General features: G+C 41.0%; 2 protein-coding genes across 2 annotated transcripts in view; one reads left to right on the top strand and one right to left on the bottom strand.

The window, feature by feature from the left end:
- The window catches only part of CDC73 (cell division cycle 73), a 101,689-nt gene that overhangs the window by 25,819 nt on the left and 52,778 nt on the right, over positions 1-23,092 (bottom strand). The gene's annotated exons all lie outside the window — the stretch shown is intronic.
- On the top strand, positions 13,326-21,553 carry B3GALT2 (beta-1,3-galactosyltransferase 2). The gene is made up of 2 exons (XM_042029885.1): positions 13,326-13,932; positions 18,738-21,553. The coding sequence occupies exon 2, from the start codon at positions 18,875-18,877 to the stop codon at positions 20,141-20,143; it is 1,269 nt and encodes a 422-aa protein (XP_041885819.1). The 5' UTR covers positions 13,326-13,932; positions 18,738-18,874; the 3' UTR covers positions 20,144-21,553.

The following is a 23,092-nucleotide window of genomic DNA, read 5'->3' as shown; positions in this document are numbered from 1 at the left end:
AAAAGAAAACCCCAAACTGAACCAAGACCCAAGCAACTGAGTAACTTTGTGTAATGCTGTCCAACATTTCAATGCAACAGAAATTGCTGAGGCTCTTTCCAGCCTTCCCCTGCTCATTCTGACTCCCATTGCCACAACAGGGGATGCTGGATTAGAATTCTAAAGACCTATTAAAGACCTTGGGTTATTTCACGATTGCTTGTTCAACAAATTATCCAGCACCACTTGTTCCCAGTTGTACTTTATCCTGATGTGATCTTCTCCTTTCTATTCACTGAAAAGTAGTTTTAATATTATTCTTCTGTACCTCGCCAGCTTTAGCAATCCCAGCACTTTGGCTATATATTACATTATGTTACAAGAAAACACAATTATCATGGGTGGTCATGGGCAGAGAGATGAAAGCAATTTTCCAAGTAATCACCTTGGAAGACTTAAAACATCTGGAGAAAACCCTGACACTGAATTCCTTGAGGAGCCAATGTGCAAAGCTGAACAGTAGAGCAATGAACTCTCAGCTGTTTGTGTTGCCTAGAAAAAGAACTGCCGAGTTCAAAAATGTGTTTTTCAGGATCAAAAGCTTTAGCTGCAGCTATAACAAATTGTAACAAATAAGCCAAGAGATGAGGGCTTGAGTGATGACAGAGATGGCTGTGAGCAGACAAGGGACTGTAACCACTTGGATATGGAAAGGGCTATTTTGAACTGCCACAGACAAGGGAAAGGGCTAAAAAATGTTCAAATTGCAGAGTGCCTTGTACTCCAGGCTTCCTTCCTTGATGAACAACAGCTCATCAGCTATGCAAATCCAGCTCCAAAAGCAAAGATACTTTCTACTAAACACCAAAAGGTGATGATCCTGAGATATGCCATAACTGTAACAAGCTGCTGGTAACTAAACCACACAGGTGTGCAGTCAGCTGGGTAGCATCAGTCATGAAACTTGTGCTATCTCAAATTTTCTTCTCAACTCTTCTTGTATTTTTTTTTACTTTGTAACTTTTAACAAGCACACCCCACGAGATTCTTGTGGGATGCCCACTGCTTAATGGCTACAGCAAAGTTAAGTGATAGAACTGCAGGTAGAGAGGATAAAGGAAAAAAGAAGTGTCTTTATACAAATTACCTATGCCATTTGCAAACAGAGTAGTTAACCTTTAACATTGGTTAAAGCCCTCAGATCAACAAACTGTCTGCTTAGAGCAGATTCACTGTCCTGCATGCTGGTGATAGAAGTATTGACAAGATATTGAGACACAAGAGAGATCTGTACAACACGAGACAAGCAAGTTAGAAACAGAGCAGTAATTCTCTGCAAAAATTTCTGAGTTTTAGTCCAGCACAAGAGTGTTAAGATTTCTGGACTTGCACATGCTGCAGTTATCCACACCCTGTAATTCCCCCAGATGCGGAAAACTAGATGTTTTAATCTGCTTACAAGATAACCAGAATTCTGTCTCTGAACATTTGTCCTGCCCCAGCTGCCTCAGTTCACAAGTCCAGTTCTAGTTGTCATATGGGGGGGAAAAAAAGTTTAAATTAACCAAAGGAATATCACAATTCACAGATGACACAGATCCTGTCCCGCTCTTACACTACAGATTTTATTGCTTTAAATCATTTAAAAAAAAACCCAGACTGAAAGGAAGAAAATACGTTGTCTACTATGAAGACAGAAAGTGAATCAAATCAGGATGCAAGTAGGTTTTTTTTGAGGACAGGGGTGAGAGGACAATGGGTGAACAGACTTTTCTTGTTTTATAACACTGTAGCTAAGTACCCCTGATCATAGTGGCAGCAAAAAGTATCACTGCTCCTTGGCAAGAACACAATTTGGTCATTTCCCCTTTTCTCAGCTGCTGAACTTGAGCTTTGCATTTACAGCTGGTACAAGGGGAACAGCCCCTGTGAAACGTTTGCCAAGCACTGCACATACACACAGCATATGCAAGGTTAAAATGCAGGGGAACAGCAACAAAAGCTTCAAACAAAGCTTTCTGCACCAAGCCCACCTCCACCTGGGGGTGGCACTTCTCCCATCACTGCCAGCCCAGATCTCCTGTCCCCACATGCAGCCCCAGAACAGTCCTTGTTAACAGGCTGATAATGTGTTCAGCTCTGATTTTATCACAAGAAGTTGGAAAATCTGCCCCCAAACACGAAGTTACCAGTTATGTTGTGAATGAACTTTTATTTCACTGAGAATACTAAATCAGAGAAACCAGGTGTTGTGAATATAATACTTTGCATTTCCAGTGTCCAGGCTTGCTATATGGTGCCCTTTGAACAAGCCTTATTTTCGGAACTATTATGACCAGAGCTGACATTTGATTGCAACGTTTCTTTCTGCCCCATGACTTCATATATTTGCATCAAGTAAAACAAAAGATGTCAACACAATGAAAACACATCTGTTGTTGGATTGAAATGTTTATATATTCAGATATAAATATATATATCAGATACATATATTCATATATATATATTCAGATGTCAACGATATAAACACACCCCTGGAAACATTTTCCCACATTTTAAGACAGGGCAGGGAGGCAGTGTGGGATTCAAAAGAATATACACACAAACTTCAAACCTACAAAGTTCCTAAGCAGTGTATGAATAGTACCTCAATCGTAATATTACACTGTAGGAGTTACTTACCTGCAGCTTCCCATGCTTACATATTTAACACAATAAAACATCACTGAAAAAACACTTGTGCTCTTCAGTATCCTCAAATGGCCGCTCCCACCTAGAGTCAACATCACTAACCTATTTTTCTCAGCATGATATTCTCAAGTCAGCATTTCCAAATTTTGCAGTAATAGCACTCCTCTCACACCAGTCACAGCAGCTCTGACAAAAACTGCCTTCTAGACTACCTAGGTCTTTTCTTTGGCTGCAGGATGCAGAAGTTTCATATGCAGCATCATAACCAAATACCCCGAATAAAAATGCAAAGGGTTTGGGGCTGTTATGTGCCATTTATGACCCTGTCCTCCAGTTCTCTCTGCCTCCAGCTTTCCCTGTGAGATCCATTCCAACACATACTTTTCATTGCAGAACTCTCATTCCAGAAGTCTGTTTTAATTAAAATAGTCTTTTATTTACAATTAGGAAGGAGCATTCAAATTACACCAAAACATTTATTATTCCCCCTTCTTCAAGAAATTTTCTCTGAGTGCAACTGGGTAACTACAAAAGGCCTGAAGTTTCCCTCCCTGCATAGAGATATAAACAGATGAAAGCATTTAAGTATTTTGCAGTTATCACTACTATGGAGCACAAAATCATACTACTGTACATGTCAGCAGAAAGAGCCAGGCAGCCACCTGAACCCAAAATTCTGTTTTTCCTAAATTAAGCCTTTATACTTATCCTGTAGATTCCAGAATGAAAGAAAACAAAATCCAACCTAATAGTCCCCCAAACACAACAAATTTAAAACTTCTGGTTTGTACCCAGAGAACAAACAGACAACATGCATTAAAGTTTCAGTTGTCTCCATTTCAGCATGGTCTAAAAGCCTGGCTCTTTGCCAAAAGTAATACAGCCTTTGGACAGGGCTGATTTCCTTCCAAAAAAAAATCACATGGGGGCAACAGAATCCCAATATTAATCATCACCTAACAGAGTCACCTGGGACACAAAAGCATTCCAGTCACACACCAGATTCACAGATTGAGGACAGACAATAGAGGAATATATAACGTATTAGTATCACAGCAACAAAGCTTTCTACTTGTGTGCTTCTTGAGAAACAGCAATATTTAAGGAAGTGCCTTCAAGGTTTTTAGTGCTCGCATGGCTTCGATAGAATCTGTGCATTACTGCTACAATACCATCCACCAAAGAGACTGTGCAAACTGCTCTTGGTATGGGTATCCTGAAGAAACTTACATTCATACCACCCTGCTGGAGCATATAAAAGCTGATGATGTTACATGCCCATATCAAAACCTAACTCTAGTGGTAATAAATCATGCATGAAGTTAAAATACAGGAAGGCTTCTGGCTGTATCACACAAGACGAATTTTTCCATTTGGCCTTCTGCCTCTACTTTCAGCTTCCTTTGGCATTATATCTAAATGCCCCATTATTCTTCTCTCTTTAGTAGAGAAGATTAAATTAAGCTCTTCTCAAAGCACTAAGATGACAGCATGCAACTTTTATTTTTCCATTTTCCACACAATCCATACACTAGACAGACTATCTCCAAGCTTCTAGCGTTGCATTAGGATTCCTGGTTTATCACACAGCTGTTCTCATCTGTATTTTTGGTACTGCGGAAATGCATCCTCTTAAAGAAAGGTCAATTGACAAGGTCTCACATAGTCTGGGGCCATCCTATTCAAAGATGAGGACAGGATACGGGCTCTACAAAACCAACAAATTTTAGGATCTTCCTGCTATGCTGTGACTTTTATACAGGCTTCATCCAAGGCTACAAAAAATACCCCTTGACTAAATTAGCAGACTCAAAAGTGCATCGAAAAAGAGGTTCTGAAAGTTATCAAAAGGCTGTCCCCTCCCACTCTTTACACACACACACACAAATTTACCTTTAAGAACCTCCCACTGTGAATAACCATAGATTCTGCCAGTCAGCACATTCACAGGTGAAGTTCACTACAACTATTATTTCTGCTCCTCATGTGTTAGCAACTATCAGTCATCCATAATGATCCTGGGGCTTTCACAGTTTATCTGAAGGAAATGTGCCATAAGCAGCGAGACCTCCTCAGCTCTCCTTCAGCCCTCACATCTGTCCTGGTACTTCAAATAGCTGTTTCACCTTTGAAAAGTCTAATGTCAGTGATAAAAAATAAATAAGATCTTTTTTTTTCTACAGCTATGTGTTGCAAAGTAAAATCCCCTCACTGAAAAACTCAACATTTAAGTGGCAGGAAATAAAAATGAGTAAACCACTAAGAGCAGAGAATGTTTTGGAATAGAGTTAGGCTTTCAATGCCAAGATTTCAAGGAGAGAAAAAAATCCCAACACAGAGTGTAACAAGATTCCTCTGTTATGATACCCTGGAACTTTCTGTACGTGCTTAGGATGGCTTTACCAGTCACAAACAGATTCAATTTCATAGATACTCATCCAATAACTTCCTTGTCTTAGTCGGGTCGTGCTCTACTTTTACAAGAAAAACACCAAAACAAAATAGCAGCATCACCTTTTGAGCAAGGGCAGCAGATTAATTTTACGTGTAGCTCAACGGGCTGATAATAAATACACAGACCAGAGACCTCACACTTTTCTATCTATTCCTGTGCTTCCAAAAAGACATTTTAAAAATGTAAGAAAAAACAACTATTCAAGAGTTAATGCCAGACTATGTATTTCTTCCTTATTTTGCAGCTTCTGCATTGGCATATTCCTGGGGGAATGAATATGTGCCTATTCCGAAGAAGAGCAGAAATCCTTACCTCCTCCAACAGACACTTCTGTCACTGACTAGTGCCTAGCTTGAACAGACACATCTGAAGGCACTACCACTATGAAAGCTGTTCTAAAAAAACCCCAGCTCATTATTGCCCTCAGATCTCAATCAGCTGGGATCAGATCTTTCCAGGTAGCACATTTTCCATTCGGGATGATGGAGGTGCCTCAGATTTCTCAATTTCCTTAGCTCAGGGCAGCTTCTCAGCTCGCCTCCTGCCCAGGCCAGCGGGCCTTCAGCCACAGCACTGCACCCAGCATGGAGCTGCTATTTATAACTCCTGCAGGCATCTCAGGGATGCCTCAGCATTGTTCCAAGAACCAGCAGGCAATTCTGCACAGAGTCATCAGAGCACACGAGCTCCAGCCACGCGGGACCCGAGGGCTGCACCGGCCCATTCTGAGCCGGCTGGTGCATCTATTCCCACACAGCCGACGTTCCACAAGGCTCAGGGGATTGTGTGCATTGTCCTGTGCACACACACATCCAATTTTAATCTGGCACAATCCCGCCCGACCTGCCAGGGAGAGGAGAACAGAGATTCCAGAGACCTGCTCTAACCTCTCCTGCTGTACCCAGCGTTTCCCACTTTACGACAGACCTCCTTGCTCGCTCCCTTCCCCCCCACCCCCCACCGTGCACCTCAGGTAAGTGACATTTAATACACGGAATAAAAAACCTCTTCCTCTCCTGTCATTAGGCAAACAGCATAAGAGTATAGATACTGGCACATCGTGAGAAAAAATAGAAAAAGACGAAAGAAAAACAAAGAGAATGGCAAATGTAAATTTTTCACAGTAGGGAAACCTTTTCCTTATGAGGTGACCTAGATTCTCAGACAAAGGGATTCCCTTTCTGTACTGAACCCAGGCCTGATTAAATGAAGAAGGAATTTTTATTCTATTTATTACTTTGCTTGTTTACCTAGAAATGCAATAGAAGGGCTTTTTATATTTGGCAAAATAAGGAACACCAAGGCAAAGACTAACATGGAGATCCAAAGGTGTGAAGGAAAGAAACAAAAACAGAAAGAAAGTGGGTCAGATTTAGTCTCACCAACAGCTCAATCTTTTCAACTGCAATGTAAACCCTAATACTTGCACATGGATAAAACACAAGCATGCATTAACCAAAACTTACAGAAAAAGCATTTGTAGAAGTCTGAATGTTTCATTACACAAATCCTCAAGAGGAAAAGACTTCAAAGAACCCACAACATGCAACCCATCATCCAAGGTCACGAGATTTTGTGGGGTTTTAAGAGGATGACAGGTTTTTGTACGTTTTTAAAAAGTGGGGTGGTTTTTTTGAGATGACAGATGCTCCCTATAAATTTACTTTAGTGAGACAGATCAGCGATAGAACTCTTTGCAGATGCTGATTATGAACGGCAAGATTATATACTTAACAGAAAAATATCATCTTGAATTTTAGGCCAAATTTTACGGACTCAGCATTATTACATTAAATATAACCAGTATTTCTTCTGTTACAGACACACCTTCCTACAGAATGCATTAATGATTCTTAATATTATGTCTTGAGGTGGACAAGATGCAAGAGAGCTGTCTCTGATTTCTTCTTCTGCTAGAAGCCACTAAATTACAGAAAATAAACCACCTGGAATTCCAGTTTGAAATATAGCTTAAGATAGCAGAAAACAATAAAAATTCTCTAGTTCTCAATCAATATTATCTCTCATTTTACATAATACAAACCAGACTATGAGGATTTCCTCTAAATCATGTATTTGAGGACTAGGAGTCCTGGTTACTGACTCTACATGAGTAATTTATGTGAGAAAAATCCTCAGGCTCATGAAATTAATCTAGAGTCTTACGCAGACTACAGAAGGAATTATGAACACAGTTATTCAGTCAAAATCCATTATTTCCACAGCAGAGCTTCCTTTTCCTTGAAAGCCACTCAAGGAATGGTATCATTTAAGTTTAATGGGAATTTTACAAGTGGAAAGTCTGCAGCTTAATCTGCACTGACTGGGAACAGCAAGTTGAGGGAAACACAGAGGTGGAACAACATTGGGTAAAATCAGGGACGTGTCCCCAGCTGGCCAGGCTGAGGCAGTTCAGTCAGACTGGGTGGTGTGCACAGTGTTTGGAGGAATCTCAGCTCCTCCAACATGTCAAAAAAAGGGCAGTAGGGAATTGCCTTTAAAAGGGGATTTATTCTCCATTTTATGATCCAGGTTTTCTGTTGGCTATGAACAAATATTGCTGAAATTTATTACAGGAATAGGACCTCTTGAGTCACTGGGGGAACGATTTTTTTCCACAGATTTTGTTGGTTTTCCTAGCTTAAGCATCTGTGCTTGAAGAAAAGGATTCAGGCATTTAAGGCACTTGCTAAATCTTTGTTATTTCTGCTGTAAACCCTTCATGTCCCCCAGAATCAGCTGTAAATGAGGATACCTACAGGATGGAGCTGTAGGAATTAACGAACTAAAGCTGCTGAGGAAATGTGACAGATGGAAAGCATCAGTACAGGTCTCAACCCCAAGTCACAGGAAATTCTGACAGCTCTGAAAGTCCAGTTCTTCAATTTCACATTATTTAACATTCACTAAACAAGAGCATCACCTATTTCAGTACTAAGAATTTCTGAGGCTGACAAAATGTCTCCATATTCCTGTACAAACCATATACATGGGGAAAAAAACTTAGGGAGCCGATGAATAGCTGGAGTTGCTAATCTCTTAATTGGTCTCACACAAAAGAAAAAAAAAAATCTATGTAGCTCCTCCAGCATGAAGGAGTGCTGGGCAGGATGTCTGCATCCTTTGGTGAACCTCATGGGCATCGAATGCCAAGTGTGAAAAAGAAAAAAAAAAGGTGAAATGAGAAAAAAACCCATGAAATTTCTTACCTGGGACTGCCAGGTAAGATTGACCTGGACACACCATTTGACAGCACAGCCCCCAACAACCAAACTCCACAGCTTCACCTCAGCTCAACAAAGCTCTCAGAGCACAGAGTTACCAATGTTATCATTCTCAACATCTACAGTAAACCCATTCCATAAATCTTAAGGATTCATCAGGATAGGCCTCTTTAAGTTATTGGGAGAGAAGTGTGGGATGCCTCAAGAGCCTGAGGATAGCCTGAGGGAAAAGGGGCAGAAAAAGAAGGTATCAGGCACAGAAAAGGCCTGCACAGGTGGCAGCAGCTGGAACAAGACATTTTCCTTCCCTGGCATAAGAGCTGGTGCCTGTTATCTCCAACAGGATGCCATCTTTCTGCTTTGAGATTGGATATTTAGTACCACTTCTTCCCCGAGAGTCTCACTTTCTGTAAGAATTGGAGTTCTTATTTCTAATTCTCATGCTGGGGATGTGAGGGTGGGTATTAGGGGTACCTTGATCACAAAGTGCAGAGGCAGGTGGATGAAACAAGAATGAGGTAAGGGGGAAAACACCAGCCCATTTCCCACTGTCGTCCTTTAAACTGCCTGTGAATGTTTGGTACTTCAGCTGCTTGGCCTCCTCTCCCCTGCTGTGCTGAATCAAAGCTTCATAAAGTCCCTGCTCTTCTCAGAATGCAAAAGCAACACTTGTGACAGGCAGAAAATATTACTGCTGGCACTGGCTTGCCAGTTCATCAGGGGAGAACCACACAACCAAGAATCCTGCACAATACAAATGAAATTATGTTGTCCATCCCCTGGAAGAATAAAATCTGCATTTAGCACTTGAGATCAGCAATAATTGCATGCAAAGCCTGAGGGAAGACATGAAAATCAGAAGAAAGAGAAGATACGATAAAACAAACAACACAGTATTGAAGAAAGAAACATGTCTGGACAGTATACATTTTCGTAACACACAAAACCAGAACTGAACCAAAGCAGACCAAAACCAGTTTGTATTTTGGCCTTTTGAGTGAATTTTGAAACACTCCAAACCTGTGTTCCTCTAAGGAAGCTGTGACAGGAGTGTGCACTGAATTTTAGCTGGATACCTAGAAGATCAGTTTACTTAATAAAAAAATACAAGCTTTAAAATTATAGAACATCATCTTGAAATGTTTCCCCAGAAGCACCTTCCTGACTTGAAAACATCACTCAGACTTCTCCCTTTCTCACAGCTTTGTGATGTTGGGGATACGCTCATATTCCTTACGGAATGATACATAACAATAATCAACTACATAAAACCCCGTGCATGTTTCACAACATCTGGGAACTTTTTCTAGTTATATAGATTGATCTGTATTACTGAATTCAAGTTCTAAAGTTATGACACTCAATAATTAATGAAATCACCAAGTTTATGGCTTGGGTGTTATTAGAACAGAGAACAAAATCTTGACCATTTATAAAACAATGCACCAAGTGTAAAAGCTGGGTTTCACTACCAGCTAAGCAATGGTGAAAATCTACAAAGCAAAATAAGGCAGGCAATACTGACACTTGTGGTCATTTCTAGATTGCTATTTTTCATTCACTTACAAACATATCTGGGATAGCTAAGAAACATGCTAGGATCTCAAAGTAGCCAAGCAAATTCCAAGTATTTGCCAACCCTGTCTCCACTCTAGCTGAACTTACTGGAGAAGTATTATTTTTGAAGGAAAGAGGAGAATGGCCACTGGCCATACACATAATAATTCTTAACATGGAAAATTAAAACTAAGCATTTATGACACTCTGTATTAACACATTTCCAGAAGGTAAAAATAGAGCTTAAAAGCAAGAATAACCAACCTTGAAAATGTTGCCATTAATCATTCTGAACTGTCACTTGAAAGGCTCTCAACACATTACAGTTGATGTAATACTGCATTTTACTATGATAAAGTGGAATGAAGATTGCAAAGTATTCATGGAGTTTCCAGAAAGCACGGTCCATATGGGAATAGTGATATACCAGCTATGACTTAAGTATTTAAACTCTCATGGGGCTTGTGCCACCAGGGAGAAGTTACCAAGCAGTATATGCCTGACTGCTGCAATTACTCCAAATTAGTCTGAGGAATTTCTGCTAATGTTGTCAAGGCAGAACTTTACTGAATGGCTCAACCTACGAGTTTATTACAAAACCAGTTAGACAAGACTCTGCTGACACCCTCTAAAAATGCCACACAGAGAGTTCCTTAAGTTTTTTGAAGAAAATATTCCAAACCTCCCCAAGTTCGTTTTGCATTGGTAGATTTTGCTCAGTTGCCAGTTGTCATGTGCACAGGGTGTTGTGAGCAGCCCTCTCCTCTCCTCCCTGTCTCTTTGCAGGACTCGCTGAGCACTCCTGTTCCTGGTCACGGTAACTCCGCCTGTTCCTCACAGGCTGTACATTTTCACTTACTCCTTAGAGCCTTAATAGGTGGCAGCGTCTCAAACACTAACACTGCAGCTTCTAATTTCGGATGTAACCATAGTAACATTACAGAACACATTAGTCCCTGCATCGAGAACAAGCAGTCAGTCCACTGACCCTTTGCACTGAGATTGGGCTGAAGTAAAGCTCATTCCAACCTCCAACCCAGCAAGATTACCAAAATCTGCACCTCCTATTTCTTTCCAGTCCAAAGCAAGACCTGCCCCCCTGAAACTCCCACAAACACACAGTATCATAGGAGAGCAGCAAAGAACAAAGTGCTATACAAGAAAAGGAAATTCTTCCTGAAACTTTGTCTCTAAAGCTACATCAGTCACTCCCAGATAGAAAGCAGTATAAAAATCAAAGTTTTTTCTTACTTTTCTTTAAGATGAGCAAAGAATGATCATACTTATTTGAAAAAAAAAAAAGAGAGAGAATGAACAAAAGATATTGGTCATTAATATTTAAGAATTCAATACTCAATTTGTTCACAAGGCAGGATGACACTTTTTACACATATCAACAGACAAGAGCTCTGCCTGAACTTTACAGGCTACACACAAGGGATATGACCATTTAATTAAAAGCTGAAGCTGATGTCTGTTCCCTTCCAAATTTACTTTAAAAAGGATTCTATTTAGAAAAACAGCCCTTGGGATTTTTGTACCTTTAATATTTACTAATGAGCATTTATAGAAAAATAAAGACAGCTCTGCCCCTTCCAATATAGTACATAAACACCCTACCTATAGCTCCCAAGCTTTAGCAGCTACACCAGGTACAGTGAAGCAGCAGCAAATAAATTAAGTTAAACAGTGGAGATTTTAATAACCATTCTGTTGAGATTTGAACTCGTTTCCCAAATACAAGGTTACATGTCTTGTCTGAAAATTCAAAATTCAGAGGCAGATTTACATGTTTATGTTTGAGAAAAGCATTATTTCCTTCTGCCTAAGTCCCCATGGGTGCACCTACCACACGAATAACCCACTTGGTTTCCTACTCACACCCCAGAGTGCAGCAAACTGGGAGCACTCCTGGCCACACTCTCGCATATTTTGTGTGCATCAGCAACAGACTACCCAAAATTCTGAGTATTATACCGGGCAGCCATAAGAAAGCTTTGTGTGTTTAAGTGGGAAATTGAGTAGTCTGGGCACATATTGAACCTCTCAGTGCACTGATTCTCAATTATTCATAGAAGTCCCAGATCAGTAATCGGTGCTGGACACAGGCCCTCTTCTCATGCTCCACCTCCACACTGACCCCTCCCCTCCATTTTTTAAACACTGATTTCTTTAGACTGGAGGAGATACAAACTCTTTACTGATATGCACTTTATATTTATAATTACTATTTAGGAAATATGCTCATGACCCTAAAATGTCCTCAGATAGGATCAAAGGATTTGTGGAAATCATTATTAGGTTAGGAATCGCATGCATTACAAATAAGACTAAATTAATAGAGAAAGTTAGTGTACATAGATGATTTAGTTAGGAGGATCTAAATCTGATTACGTTTCTAGTAAATTAGCATCATACGCATCTAAAATAATAAAACACACTGACTGCCTGGGGAAGCCTTATTTCCCAGTAAGGGACATGCCTACCCCCAATCCTACAGATCAGACACACCGGATAAATTACAGTTTCTTTACCCTTTGGCTGGAAAGAAAGCCTGAAGAGCTAGTCATTACCTTCTCAAAACAGAGTGGGCAAACACAGTGACTAATAAATACCTGGGTAAGTAAGCTGCTAGCTCTCTATTTTCCCAGCTATCTATTGTAGTATTTTATTTATGTAGTAAATAGAATAAGATGCTTCAGCATAGAAGGGTCAGTCATTGAAAGGACAGAAAGGAAAGGAACAGAAGTTTCCTTAGGACCAAAAAGACAAATTCTGTGATATAGGTATGTCTGTAACAGACAAAGGACATTTTAGGTTCATCAATAATTGAAATGAAGTGCCCCTGACTCTGCAACCCCAGACTTCAGGCTGTACCATAGCAGAAAGCCATTAACAGCAGAGAGGCAGCTTAACAGCATGTGCTTATACATCAGTGGTGTTCAGCCTAATTGAATAACCTCAGATAACAAAAAGCAGCTTTTAAAGAGTAAGCATGTGTAAAGGAAATATGAGCAAAGAAAGACATTTTTATCTTTTCTTTGGCATGAAGGCACAAACCATTTGTACTCCAAGAGAGCCAAATGGGTTAAATCAAGCTTCAGCATTTAAATGCTTATAATTCCCTTGCACAGCAGAACAGCTTTTGGAGTATGGGAATAGAACGTCTAGCATTAAAAATCTCCTAGAAAAGCCTAAGTTACAGTGTCAAGGAAAAGTGAAAACAATCTGTAAAAACCCTCAATTTTTCACTTAATGATCATACAATTTTTATACTATCACCTACCACTGTGCATGAACTGAGTATGTATCATTTATCAAATAAGAGCAAGAGCCTGTACAGCCTCCTGTCTGCCTTTGGATTTAGTCAAAATGAATGCTAACAATCACGTGGGATTCAGCCAAGCAGTGACGTTAAATTCTGCTCTGTCAGAAGACAGCATCTGTCAAAGCCCACATTTAAACTGCTGCCTGCCTGTGCAGCAGCTGAAGAACTACGGGATGGATTTTATACACCACAATTCCGGGTTAAAACAGCTCCAAACCATTTCTACTACTGCCTAGCAACAATGAAGGAAGGAACAGAGGGAGATCCTATTATTGAAGACAACTGAGGCACTACGCGCTAGCACTCCCTGCTAACATTTCCACCAGAAATATGGATCCTGAGGAGAGCAGAACACAGCCCTGCATTGTCCGAGCCGGGAGACACCAGATGTGAGAGCCCCAATGCAGCGGCTGTGAGCGCCAGCCAGCCCCGCGCCAGCAGCAGCCACAACTCGTGTGCCTTTGTCTGCAGCATGAACAAAAAGCCCCGAGACAAGGACGCCACTTCCACGCAAGGAAGGTAACACGGCAACGGGCAGGCAGATGGACAGAGTGGATCCCGAGCAGAGCGGTCGCACGAAGCAGGGCTGGTGGGGGATGTGCGCATGGTCGAGAGCATCTTTTTTGCTGAAGTGATGGCGTGCCCAAACTATTTTCTGTGGGTATAATCCTGCACCATAAATGGCCTGACCAAGGAAGGTATGTCAAACCCTTGTGTGTGATATTCATTCGCTTGTCTGTTACCTTTTCAGCCATTACAGATAATGATCGTTCCTAATTTGCGGCGCCCTGAGATAACACTGTCTCTGAGCAGGGAGAAAGAATTCTAGCAGGTTTTGCTCTCCCCCAGCACAATGTCACTCCCTTACACTGAATAAATGCACTGCTCACAGTCTGCCAAGGCTGGTGTGGCTGGAGAGGAAGGATTAAAGGGATAATGGAGCTCCTGCGATGATTGCTTTTAACTGAGAAATTAAAAACTCAAAGCCCTCCAATATAGAAAAAACAGTCAGAAATCCTCTCAAACTAGGTCAGAATTAATCCTTATCTGAAGTAATCTTAAAGCATGGTAATATGGCCATAATGTGACATACCGAGAGCACTGAACCAATAAAACAGACGACGCAGTCAAAAGACATTACCCTAAAAGTCCCCTCAGCCCTTTTTACACCTGCTTTTCTGCCCGCCAAACACAAGCAAAATGTCACCAGGGCACTACCGGCCAAGCATAAACTGGGAGCAGGCAAAAGACTGGGCATGATTTAAACCATCAGCAGTGCAATCAGGCACCACGATTTACAAGTAACATCAGGCTCCTTGACATCCCAGAAGAAAACCTTCAAACACTACACACTCAAAATGGTAAGCACGTAACTTATCTCCTGCCATCACTGCAATTTCTGTTTAACATGAAAACACTGACTGTTTAACTTGGATTGTAAAATAACATTCCATCTAATTGCCATTCATTCCTATTTATTGTTGAAATTTAAATACTTCGTCACTAATGGCAAACAAAAAGATGAATAATTGCAATACAAATTTAAGACCTAAATCTATAGCAAGTCAATACACTACAGAAAGAAAGTGCTTATCTGCAGAATCTACCAATTAGCTATAATAAATCATTAAATGTCAATATAAATGTGCTTTCTTTGCCCAAGGCAATGCCAACATGAAATAAAACAACTGCAGCTGGAAAGAGTTCACAAACCAAGGGACACAGCATACAACAGACACCGGATTCAAATCAGTTTTGAGACATTTAGAATATAAAGTCACTTTACAGAACTTTTAAAACAACAACAACAAAATGTACCTTCAGGCAACACTCCAGGAGAAGCACACCTGGCTAATGTAAGACACTAGTATCAGACATTTAAAAACCTGCACATCAAACCTTATCCCAAATACTGTTTTGTGCAAAAGATTAATGGAGTTTGTAAGGAAAGTCAGGCACATTAAATGAAGCCCAATATGCAACTGGCTGTTCATCAGAATACAGACTCAGGCTGCCTTTTGAACTCTTCCCTCTAATTTAAGAGTTTGCCCACACAGCTAATCAAAATATGAAAATCCAAGACGTGTGAATAGGAAGTCGAATGCTTCAATTTGCAAAGCTGTAATTATAGAGCAGAACTACAAGTACCAGGAACCAAAACACCAGCAGAGCACAGACCACAAATAAAAATTCAAGAGGCATTCACAGTTTATGTATTTGGCATTTGATAATGCATCAGTGACTGCACTATCAAGTGCCAAAAATGAAGGAGCATTATCAGAAATAATGTCTCCAAAATGCAGTTACATGCAACAACACACTCTCAGAGGACAAGGTGAGTGTTCTAGAGACCCTCTACTGTACTTAGGTTCTCTTATCTACTGTCAATAGTTGGTGCCTGTTCATAAAATTCTGTGAAATGGAATTTTAAGTATTTGGACAAAAAAAGTAATGCTCTAACCCTATTTAAGTGAGACAAAATAATACTTTTGTTATACTATTCGATGGTGGGCTTAATATCTATTGACAGTTTTTTACATCCTGTTTAAACAAAGCACCCTAGCATGTACTATTTTTTTTTTAAGGTGCAATTGTTGTTGCTGTATTTTCAGTGCTAAATACCCCACTGTGTATTTTGAAATGTTTTACACACAAACTGCAAAGAAAATGAGCCCAAGTTATTCGGGGTTTTTCAGTCAATAGCTTTATGAAGCTGAAAAATAGGTGTGGGTGCTTCCCCTATTCATAAAATGCCTTTCTAAAGGGCAAACAGAGACAGATTTTCTAAGACACTCCTACGCTGAAAAATCAAGGAAATATGACTCTCTTAAAATGTCTTCTGATTCTAGTTCTGCCCCTCCCTGTAAAACTTATTTCGTGTGCACTATGTGAGCATACAGCCTAATAAAAAAAGGCTTCGGCCATTGTAGCTGCCTTTGCTGGGACACTTCCTCAGTGCATCAGGGAAACACAGCACCTGCAAACAGCTTTCAGTTTTCAGAAATATTTATGTAACTTAAGATTCTCATTTTTGCCTATTGCCTTATCGAAGTAGCTGCTCAACAAAACACTACCTCACTTAAAAATTACACAGAGATTAGTAGTGCAGGGCACTTTTGCTGAAGTATTTCCATCTAATGACTGTAGTTTTATAAGTGGAACCATTCAGTGTGACAATATTGTTCTGAGTTCTAGCTGCTACTCCACATTCATGAAATTCTGGCTTTGATTTTCTTCCTAAATTGTGGACGCATGCAATGGAACGATAATTAATCAAACATTTCCACTGCTGCCCTCCAATTTGCCATCAAACAATTAACTTCCCCGACATCTGGGCTATCCTTTGAAGTGACGTTTATGTTTGCTTATGCACAGATATTCCCGAATAGCTGCGTGTTCACTTACAGCTCACTGCACACTGCAGACAAACTAAGAATTACGAGTTTTGAGGGAGGCTTCTGTTTTTCCAGCAGGCAAAAGCAGGTGCGAGTGGCCAGATAAACACGAGCCTTGCACATTTGGGGCGTATCTTCTTTTACATGTGGACAACACTCGAGTTAAAGCAGCGCTTTAAGTGGAGTGTGAGTTAATTGTGTGTGGAGTGTCAGGTTAATTCCTGAACTACAGTTCAGACACACGCGTTTATGATTTTTAGAGAGGCAGCTGAGCGTCCGGGAAGTGGCATCAGCCCCGAACAGTTAAATAACAAAATCAGAGATACTTTCAGCAAGCTTTAAAACCAAACGCATGAAAGCACCTGAAGTGCAATGGGCCGCACAAGAGGCGCCGTTCGGGTGTTCCCGGGCCCCGCTCGGGTGTTCCCGGGCCGCGCTCGGGTGTTCCCGGGCCCCGCTCGGGTGTTCCCGGGCCGCGCTCGGGTGTTCCCGGGCCCCGCTCGCGTGTTCCCGAAGGACCGCGGCGCGCGCGCCCTTCTCGCGTCACAATCGCCGCGCAGCGTCGCCCCCTGGCGGGGGTCGCTGAGGCGGCGGCCCGGGCGCGAGGCATCTCCCGCTCGCTCCGGCGGGTGTTGCAAAGGTAAGTAAGTAAAATAAACAGCAGTTATACCCCTCTCCCCACCCTTCCGAAATGCAAATATTCCCTTTCGTGAATAGGGCAGCCTGGATGTTGTATCAGACACATACAACTTAATATTCTATTATTCGATTGACATCTCAAAATACTTCCTTACAACGTTAAACCCTGTAATTTCCCATGAAACGTATCACTTAGTTTTTAAATGCACAAATTAATGCAAATATTTGTTTAAGAAGATAGCAAAGCAATTAATAAATTACATATTTCTATTGGAAACAGCATTTTCTATGGACTCTTGTTCATCTGTCATCCTTTTTCCTATACAAAACCCTAGGGCCCAGGAATAAATTAGAGCAAATTGAAAATTGCAAACGAATTGCTACTGTGCAGTGAAAGGTTCATTTACGAGATGATGTGATCAGCTTTTAATATGCAGCATCATGAAGCTGCCATATTGACTCTGCTCCTGAATATGAACAAAAATTTAAGAAAAAATGAAGCACAGACTACTTTGGCACTTTTTCCTACAGCTACAGCTGCTGGTCGGAATACTTGAAATTTCTGACTGCTGTAAGAAGGACAGTAGTTACACATACTTTTATAGAAGAAAAAAAACCCCAAACCAGAATCATGATCATCAGATAGCTGGCCAGAAACTTAGTCCTGAGCAATTTTATTTCCAGGTACCATGATCACTACCCAAGATCTCTGCATACTAAAAATCAAGAGCTTAATTTTAATCCAGCTGCTTCTGAGCCTGGCACCACAGCCCAGTGTTCCACTCAATGTTTTCCTCCAATGCAGAGAACAAGGTGAAAGGTGCCTGAAAGGTGACTGGGAACGTTATCCTGCACTAGCATCTAAGGGCTGTGCAGTGAGCTTACTGGACCCTGAAAATTAATTTTGACAGGTGCATCTTCTCATTGACTTTCCCTGCACAGTGGGGGCCGGTGGAGACGCACCAGGCAGTGTCCTGTGACTAACACAGCTCTGCCATCACCAACCCTGTGCCGTCTGTCCCCCCACCAGGCATGGCCATTTGCAAAAAGGGCTTTAAACTGTGAGCCATCCTAGCCTCTGCATGTCAAATCAATTTTAATTAATGCCAATAAACCTTCCATCTGCCAGCAAGGCTTTTTCATTCAGTCATTCTCAAACCCTCTACAAGGATTTCAGAGCCATGGATATGAAGCTATTTACGTCTGCTTCACACTTTTTCCTGCTGAACCATTTTTTTTTTTCTCCTTTTTCTTTGGTACCCAGGATGTTTGTCAAAACTTTTACCATGAAGAAAAGCATTTTTAAAATCTAACAAATCAAGTTAAATCAAATCTTATTTCCATTGACATGGGCTGTTTTTTAAAAAAAGTAAATTTAACTGAATTTTATATCTAGTTTCTATTTGTAACCTTTTATGTTATGCGTGTGTAAAATGAAAGATTTCTGATTTTTTTTTTACTCTTTGCAGAGTGAGCCATTTGCAGACAACTGCTCAACATGAACAAAGGAAAATGAATACCAAAGAATAGCAGTGGATTCTAAACCAATTGGAAAAGCCTTGTGCTTGAGCATTGTCTCATATCCCATCACTGGATCCTTACAAACATGCTTCAGTGGAGAAGACGACACTGCTGCTTGGCAAAGATGACCTGGAATACCAAAAGGTCTCTGTTTCGCACCCATCTCATTGGTCTGGTCTCTCTGGTGTTTCTTTTTGCCATGTTTCTGTTCTTTAACCATCACGACTGGCTGCCAGGCAAGGCTGGATTCAGAGAAAACCCCATGGCTTACACCATACGAGGATTTAGATCTACAAAAAGTGAGACCAACCACAGCTCTCTAAGGAACATGTGGAGAGATGCTGTGCCTCAGACACTCAGGCCTCAGACAGTCACCAACCCCAACAACACGGATCTGTCCCCACAGGGAGTAACTGGTTTGGAAAACACCCTCAGTGCCAATGGAAGTATTTACAACGAGAAAGGCACTGGGCATCCAACTTCCTATCATTTCAAATACATCATCAATGAACCTGACAAGTGCCAGGAGAAGACCCCTTTCCTAATACTGCTTATAGCTGCAGAGCCAGGCCAGGTGGAGGCCAGACAAGCAATCCGACAGACCTGGGGCAACGAGAGCATGACACCTGGCATCCAAATTGTGCGGATTTTTTTGTTGGGCTTAAGCACCAAGGTAAATGGACACCTCCAGCGAACCATCCTTGAGGAAAGCAGACAGTACCACGACATCATTCAACAAGAATACTTAGACACCTACTATAATTTAACTATTAAAACTCTGATGGGAATGAACTGGGTTGCAACCTACTGTCCACATGTTCCATATGTTATGAAAACTGATAGTGATATGTTTGTCAATACTGAATATTTAATACACAAGCTTCTGAAACCAGAACTTCCTCCGAGGCACAAGTATTTTACAGGTTATTTAATGAGAGGTTATGCACCTAATAGGAACAAGGATAGCAAGTGGTATATGCCACCTGATTTGTATCCAAGTGAACGTTATCCTGTATTCTGCTCTGGAACTGGTTACGTTTTTTCTGGAGACTTAGCAGAAAAAATCTTTAAGGTCTCTTTAAGCATCAGACGTTTACATTTAGAGGATGTGTATGTGGGGATCTGTCTCGCCAAGCTGCGGATTGACCCCATGCCCCCACCCAACGAGTTTGTCTTCAATCACTGGCGAGTTTCTTACTCCAGCTGTAAATACAGCCACCTAATTACCTCCCATCAGTTCCAACCTAGCGAACTGATCAAATACTGGAACCACTTGCAGCAGAACAAGCACAGCGCCTGCGCCAACGCGGCCAAGGACAAGGCCGGCAGGTACCGCCACCGCAGACTGCACTGAGGGCACCTGTAAATAACAGCGCTGAACGCATGGACAGTGACCGCGGAGCAGCCCCGGGCACAGCCCGCACACAGCCCAGCAGGCGGGAAATTATTTTTTTAAGTTGAATAAAAAGTATAGCTCTTGAATATTATGGAATTATAACCAAAAGGTTTTCCCAGCGAATTTGAGATTTAAAAAAAAAAAAAAAAAAAAAAAAAAAGATGGTATATAAGGATTTCTGTGTTAATGTGCAATAATAAGCATGCACACTTTGGTGGTACAATTGCTGATTTATGTGCCAATAAAATATAATTGAGCATATTTTCCACACTAAAATTTTATTTTAAGAAATGCATTCATAGCTCTAGTTCTCTTCCATGTAATGATTTCTTGTTATCTAGAAACGCTATAAAATGAAAAATTAAAAACTAAGGAAATGCACAAAGGGCAGATCAGTTTTACCTTCAATTGCCACATGACAATTATTACACACTTCTTTAATGTACAACACATTTAGCAATGTCACAATTTAGTAAGACACTACCAGTAAATTCTAAAGTACTAAGAAAGTACTCCCTTGAAGTAGGTCCAGTTTTGGGAAGTTTGCTTATTTGGTTTGGAAGGAGAGATAAATGAAATCAAAGTTGCAAAGACTTGCTTTGTACATCACCTTCAGAAATGCAAGTGGTGTTCTGGATGCAACTAGATGTCCACAAAGAGCTGACCAAAAGCTACTTCATTCTCTAGAAGTCACAGGGCAAGCTCCTAAGATCTGGTGCCAAGTAACATTCATTCCCCTTGGCACCTTCATGCAAATTCATTGGATCTGCTGTTAATTTCCCTACATAACTTCAAGGTAACTCAAAGGCTGATGAGAAACGTAAAACCTAAGTTCCAGTCTTGCACCGTTCTTGACAAAGTTTCATTTTGTGCAAAGTGAGAGAAAACTATTCAAATGTGTTGATTTTGCTCTTTCCCGTCTGACAAAACCAAGGATCAGTCAAGTGAAAACATGTGCTGGAGAAAATGGAGCCCCACACCTGAGTTTATAGGTGGGGAAGACTAGGTCACAATACGATTAAGAGTTCCGGCCAGCAATATGGGCAGGAACAAAATCTAAGCAATTTAAAGTCATAACACGTACCACTGAAAATAAATTGGAGAAGTGGGTTTAATCTATTTACAGATTTCCAGTTTTCTAACAAACAGAACTTTTAAAGCTTATTTTCCAGCTGTTACAGCAGAGTTGTATCAAATTCAGGTTTTACTGCTTGTCACAGTGCCAGGGTAAGCAATACCCACCTCTGATTTAGCAGCAAATGATCGAACTACAATTAGTTTTCTGTTTGACTGGGACTTTTTAATTGGATAAAATACAAATCTTTGATGTACTTTTATTGTTTAATAAAATTGATTATATTTATGGTCTTAAGATTTCACTTTTTCTGGGAAAGCTGCTCAGGAAGAAAGAAATTTCTAGCTTTAGCATTACTTGGTTTTTGTAGTGTTCCCTAGTCCTTAAAGCCTGGTTTTCATGCACAGTACAGAGATCACAGCAGGGTTTTCTCCTCTATAATAAGAAGACAAATCATATTACTGAGCACTCTCAGCAGCTCTTGGGCTGTCTGTCTGCAGGAACTCTCACACGTGAACAGAGTGCAAGGCACTGGGTGCACCTCTGAAGCAATTCCAGCAGCTCTTATGGAAGGTGGGCATGGGAATTTGCTCAACACCATTTTTTTGGTGATCCTCCACTATATTTTTTCCTCTGCTGTGTTTCAGGTGTGCTAATTGTACATTTCTACATTTCCAACACCCCTCAAATCATATAATGTCTGGATTTGGGGAAAGCAAATACCTGTAAAAGTAGTAACTCTTCTGCAGAGATTTCTCCAACTAAATTGCAAGTTCATACACTTGGTTTACGTGATGCCTATTGGCATTCATGCGAGAGAGCTGCTCTGGACAGATGCTTGGGAGTGTGCTTTGAGCACCTGCTGCAGTTTTCCCCACTCAATGTGCTGCTTGCTCCCAGCTGCTGCAGGCCGCAGCTGACAGGCACCTGGCTGAAGGTCACTGCAGGCAGGCTCTCCACCACAGTGCCAGCTCTAGACCCCCAGAGCAAGTGTGGGAAGCCAGCTACTGCTGCAGGGGACTGAATTTTGGAAGATGTCCAATGCCGTAAGTGGCCTCTCCCCAGGCAGTGCTGGCCAAGGACGCAGTCCAACCTCCTGGAGAGGACTTCAGTGCTGGTCCTGGCCCTTGGCGCTTTCCAACTCCACTGCGATGTACTCGATTTTACCAACTCTGGCTAGTCCTGAATGCTGTTCCTGGCTCCTGAGTGTAGTCCAAGAGGTTAATACTAAACCTTAAATAGTTTGGCACTGGAACCATCAAGTTTGGCAGCCAAACCACCTCTCGGGTGCTGGGCTTTGGAGCTCCTGCACGATGCCGATCTGCCCGAGCTTGGCAGAACCACGGCATGATGCCCACGAGTTCAGCATACCAAACCTCCTGCTACTTACAGGACTAGTGAGGAGCATCAGATGCTAAATAAAAAGCCATTCTGAATGCCCTTTGAAGGGCACGACATGATTTTTAATTTGCATTAGTGTTTGGGTATAAGTTGAAACTACCCTATAAACATATTTGCATTCTTATCAAGATGGTCAAAGGCGACTAAAAACATTTGCATCCAAGTACTGTTTTCTTGCACAGTTTGTTGCAAAGCTTTCAGTAACAAAAGGGAATCATTTTGTGTGATGAAATATGCAATTATAGAATGAAAGCTCTACATTCCTTTCTCTGAATGTTTTACTGTTTTCTAGCTTGTGTTTAAGCTATTTGCTCACTCTACTAGAATATAAAAACAGTTCATGTTAACAATAGTGGAATAATTATTTATATCATTAAAAGCTTGGACAAGTTCTCTCACTTCCTTTCCCCATACAGCAAGAAAAAAATGCA

Source organism: Corvus kubaryi, unplaced genomic scaffold, assembly GCF_017639235.1.
Source record: "Corvus kubaryi isolate FWS band 111438036 unplaced genomic scaffold, C.kubaryi_AGA036_p1.0 37334, whole genome shotgun sequence".
Classification (NCBI taxonomy): domain Eukaryota; kingdom Metazoa; phylum Chordata; class Aves; order Passeriformes; family Corvidae; genus Corvus; species Corvus kubaryi.
Note: the sequence above shows the minus strand (reverse complement) of the source record. Positions and strands in the feature narration are given on the sequence as shown.

Bases quoted from the DNA above. Each gene is read 5' to 3' on its own strand.
- B3GALT2 (XM_042029885.1), top strand. From the start codon at position 18,875: ATGCTTCAGTGGAGAAGACGACACTGCTGCTTGGCAAAGATGACCTGG.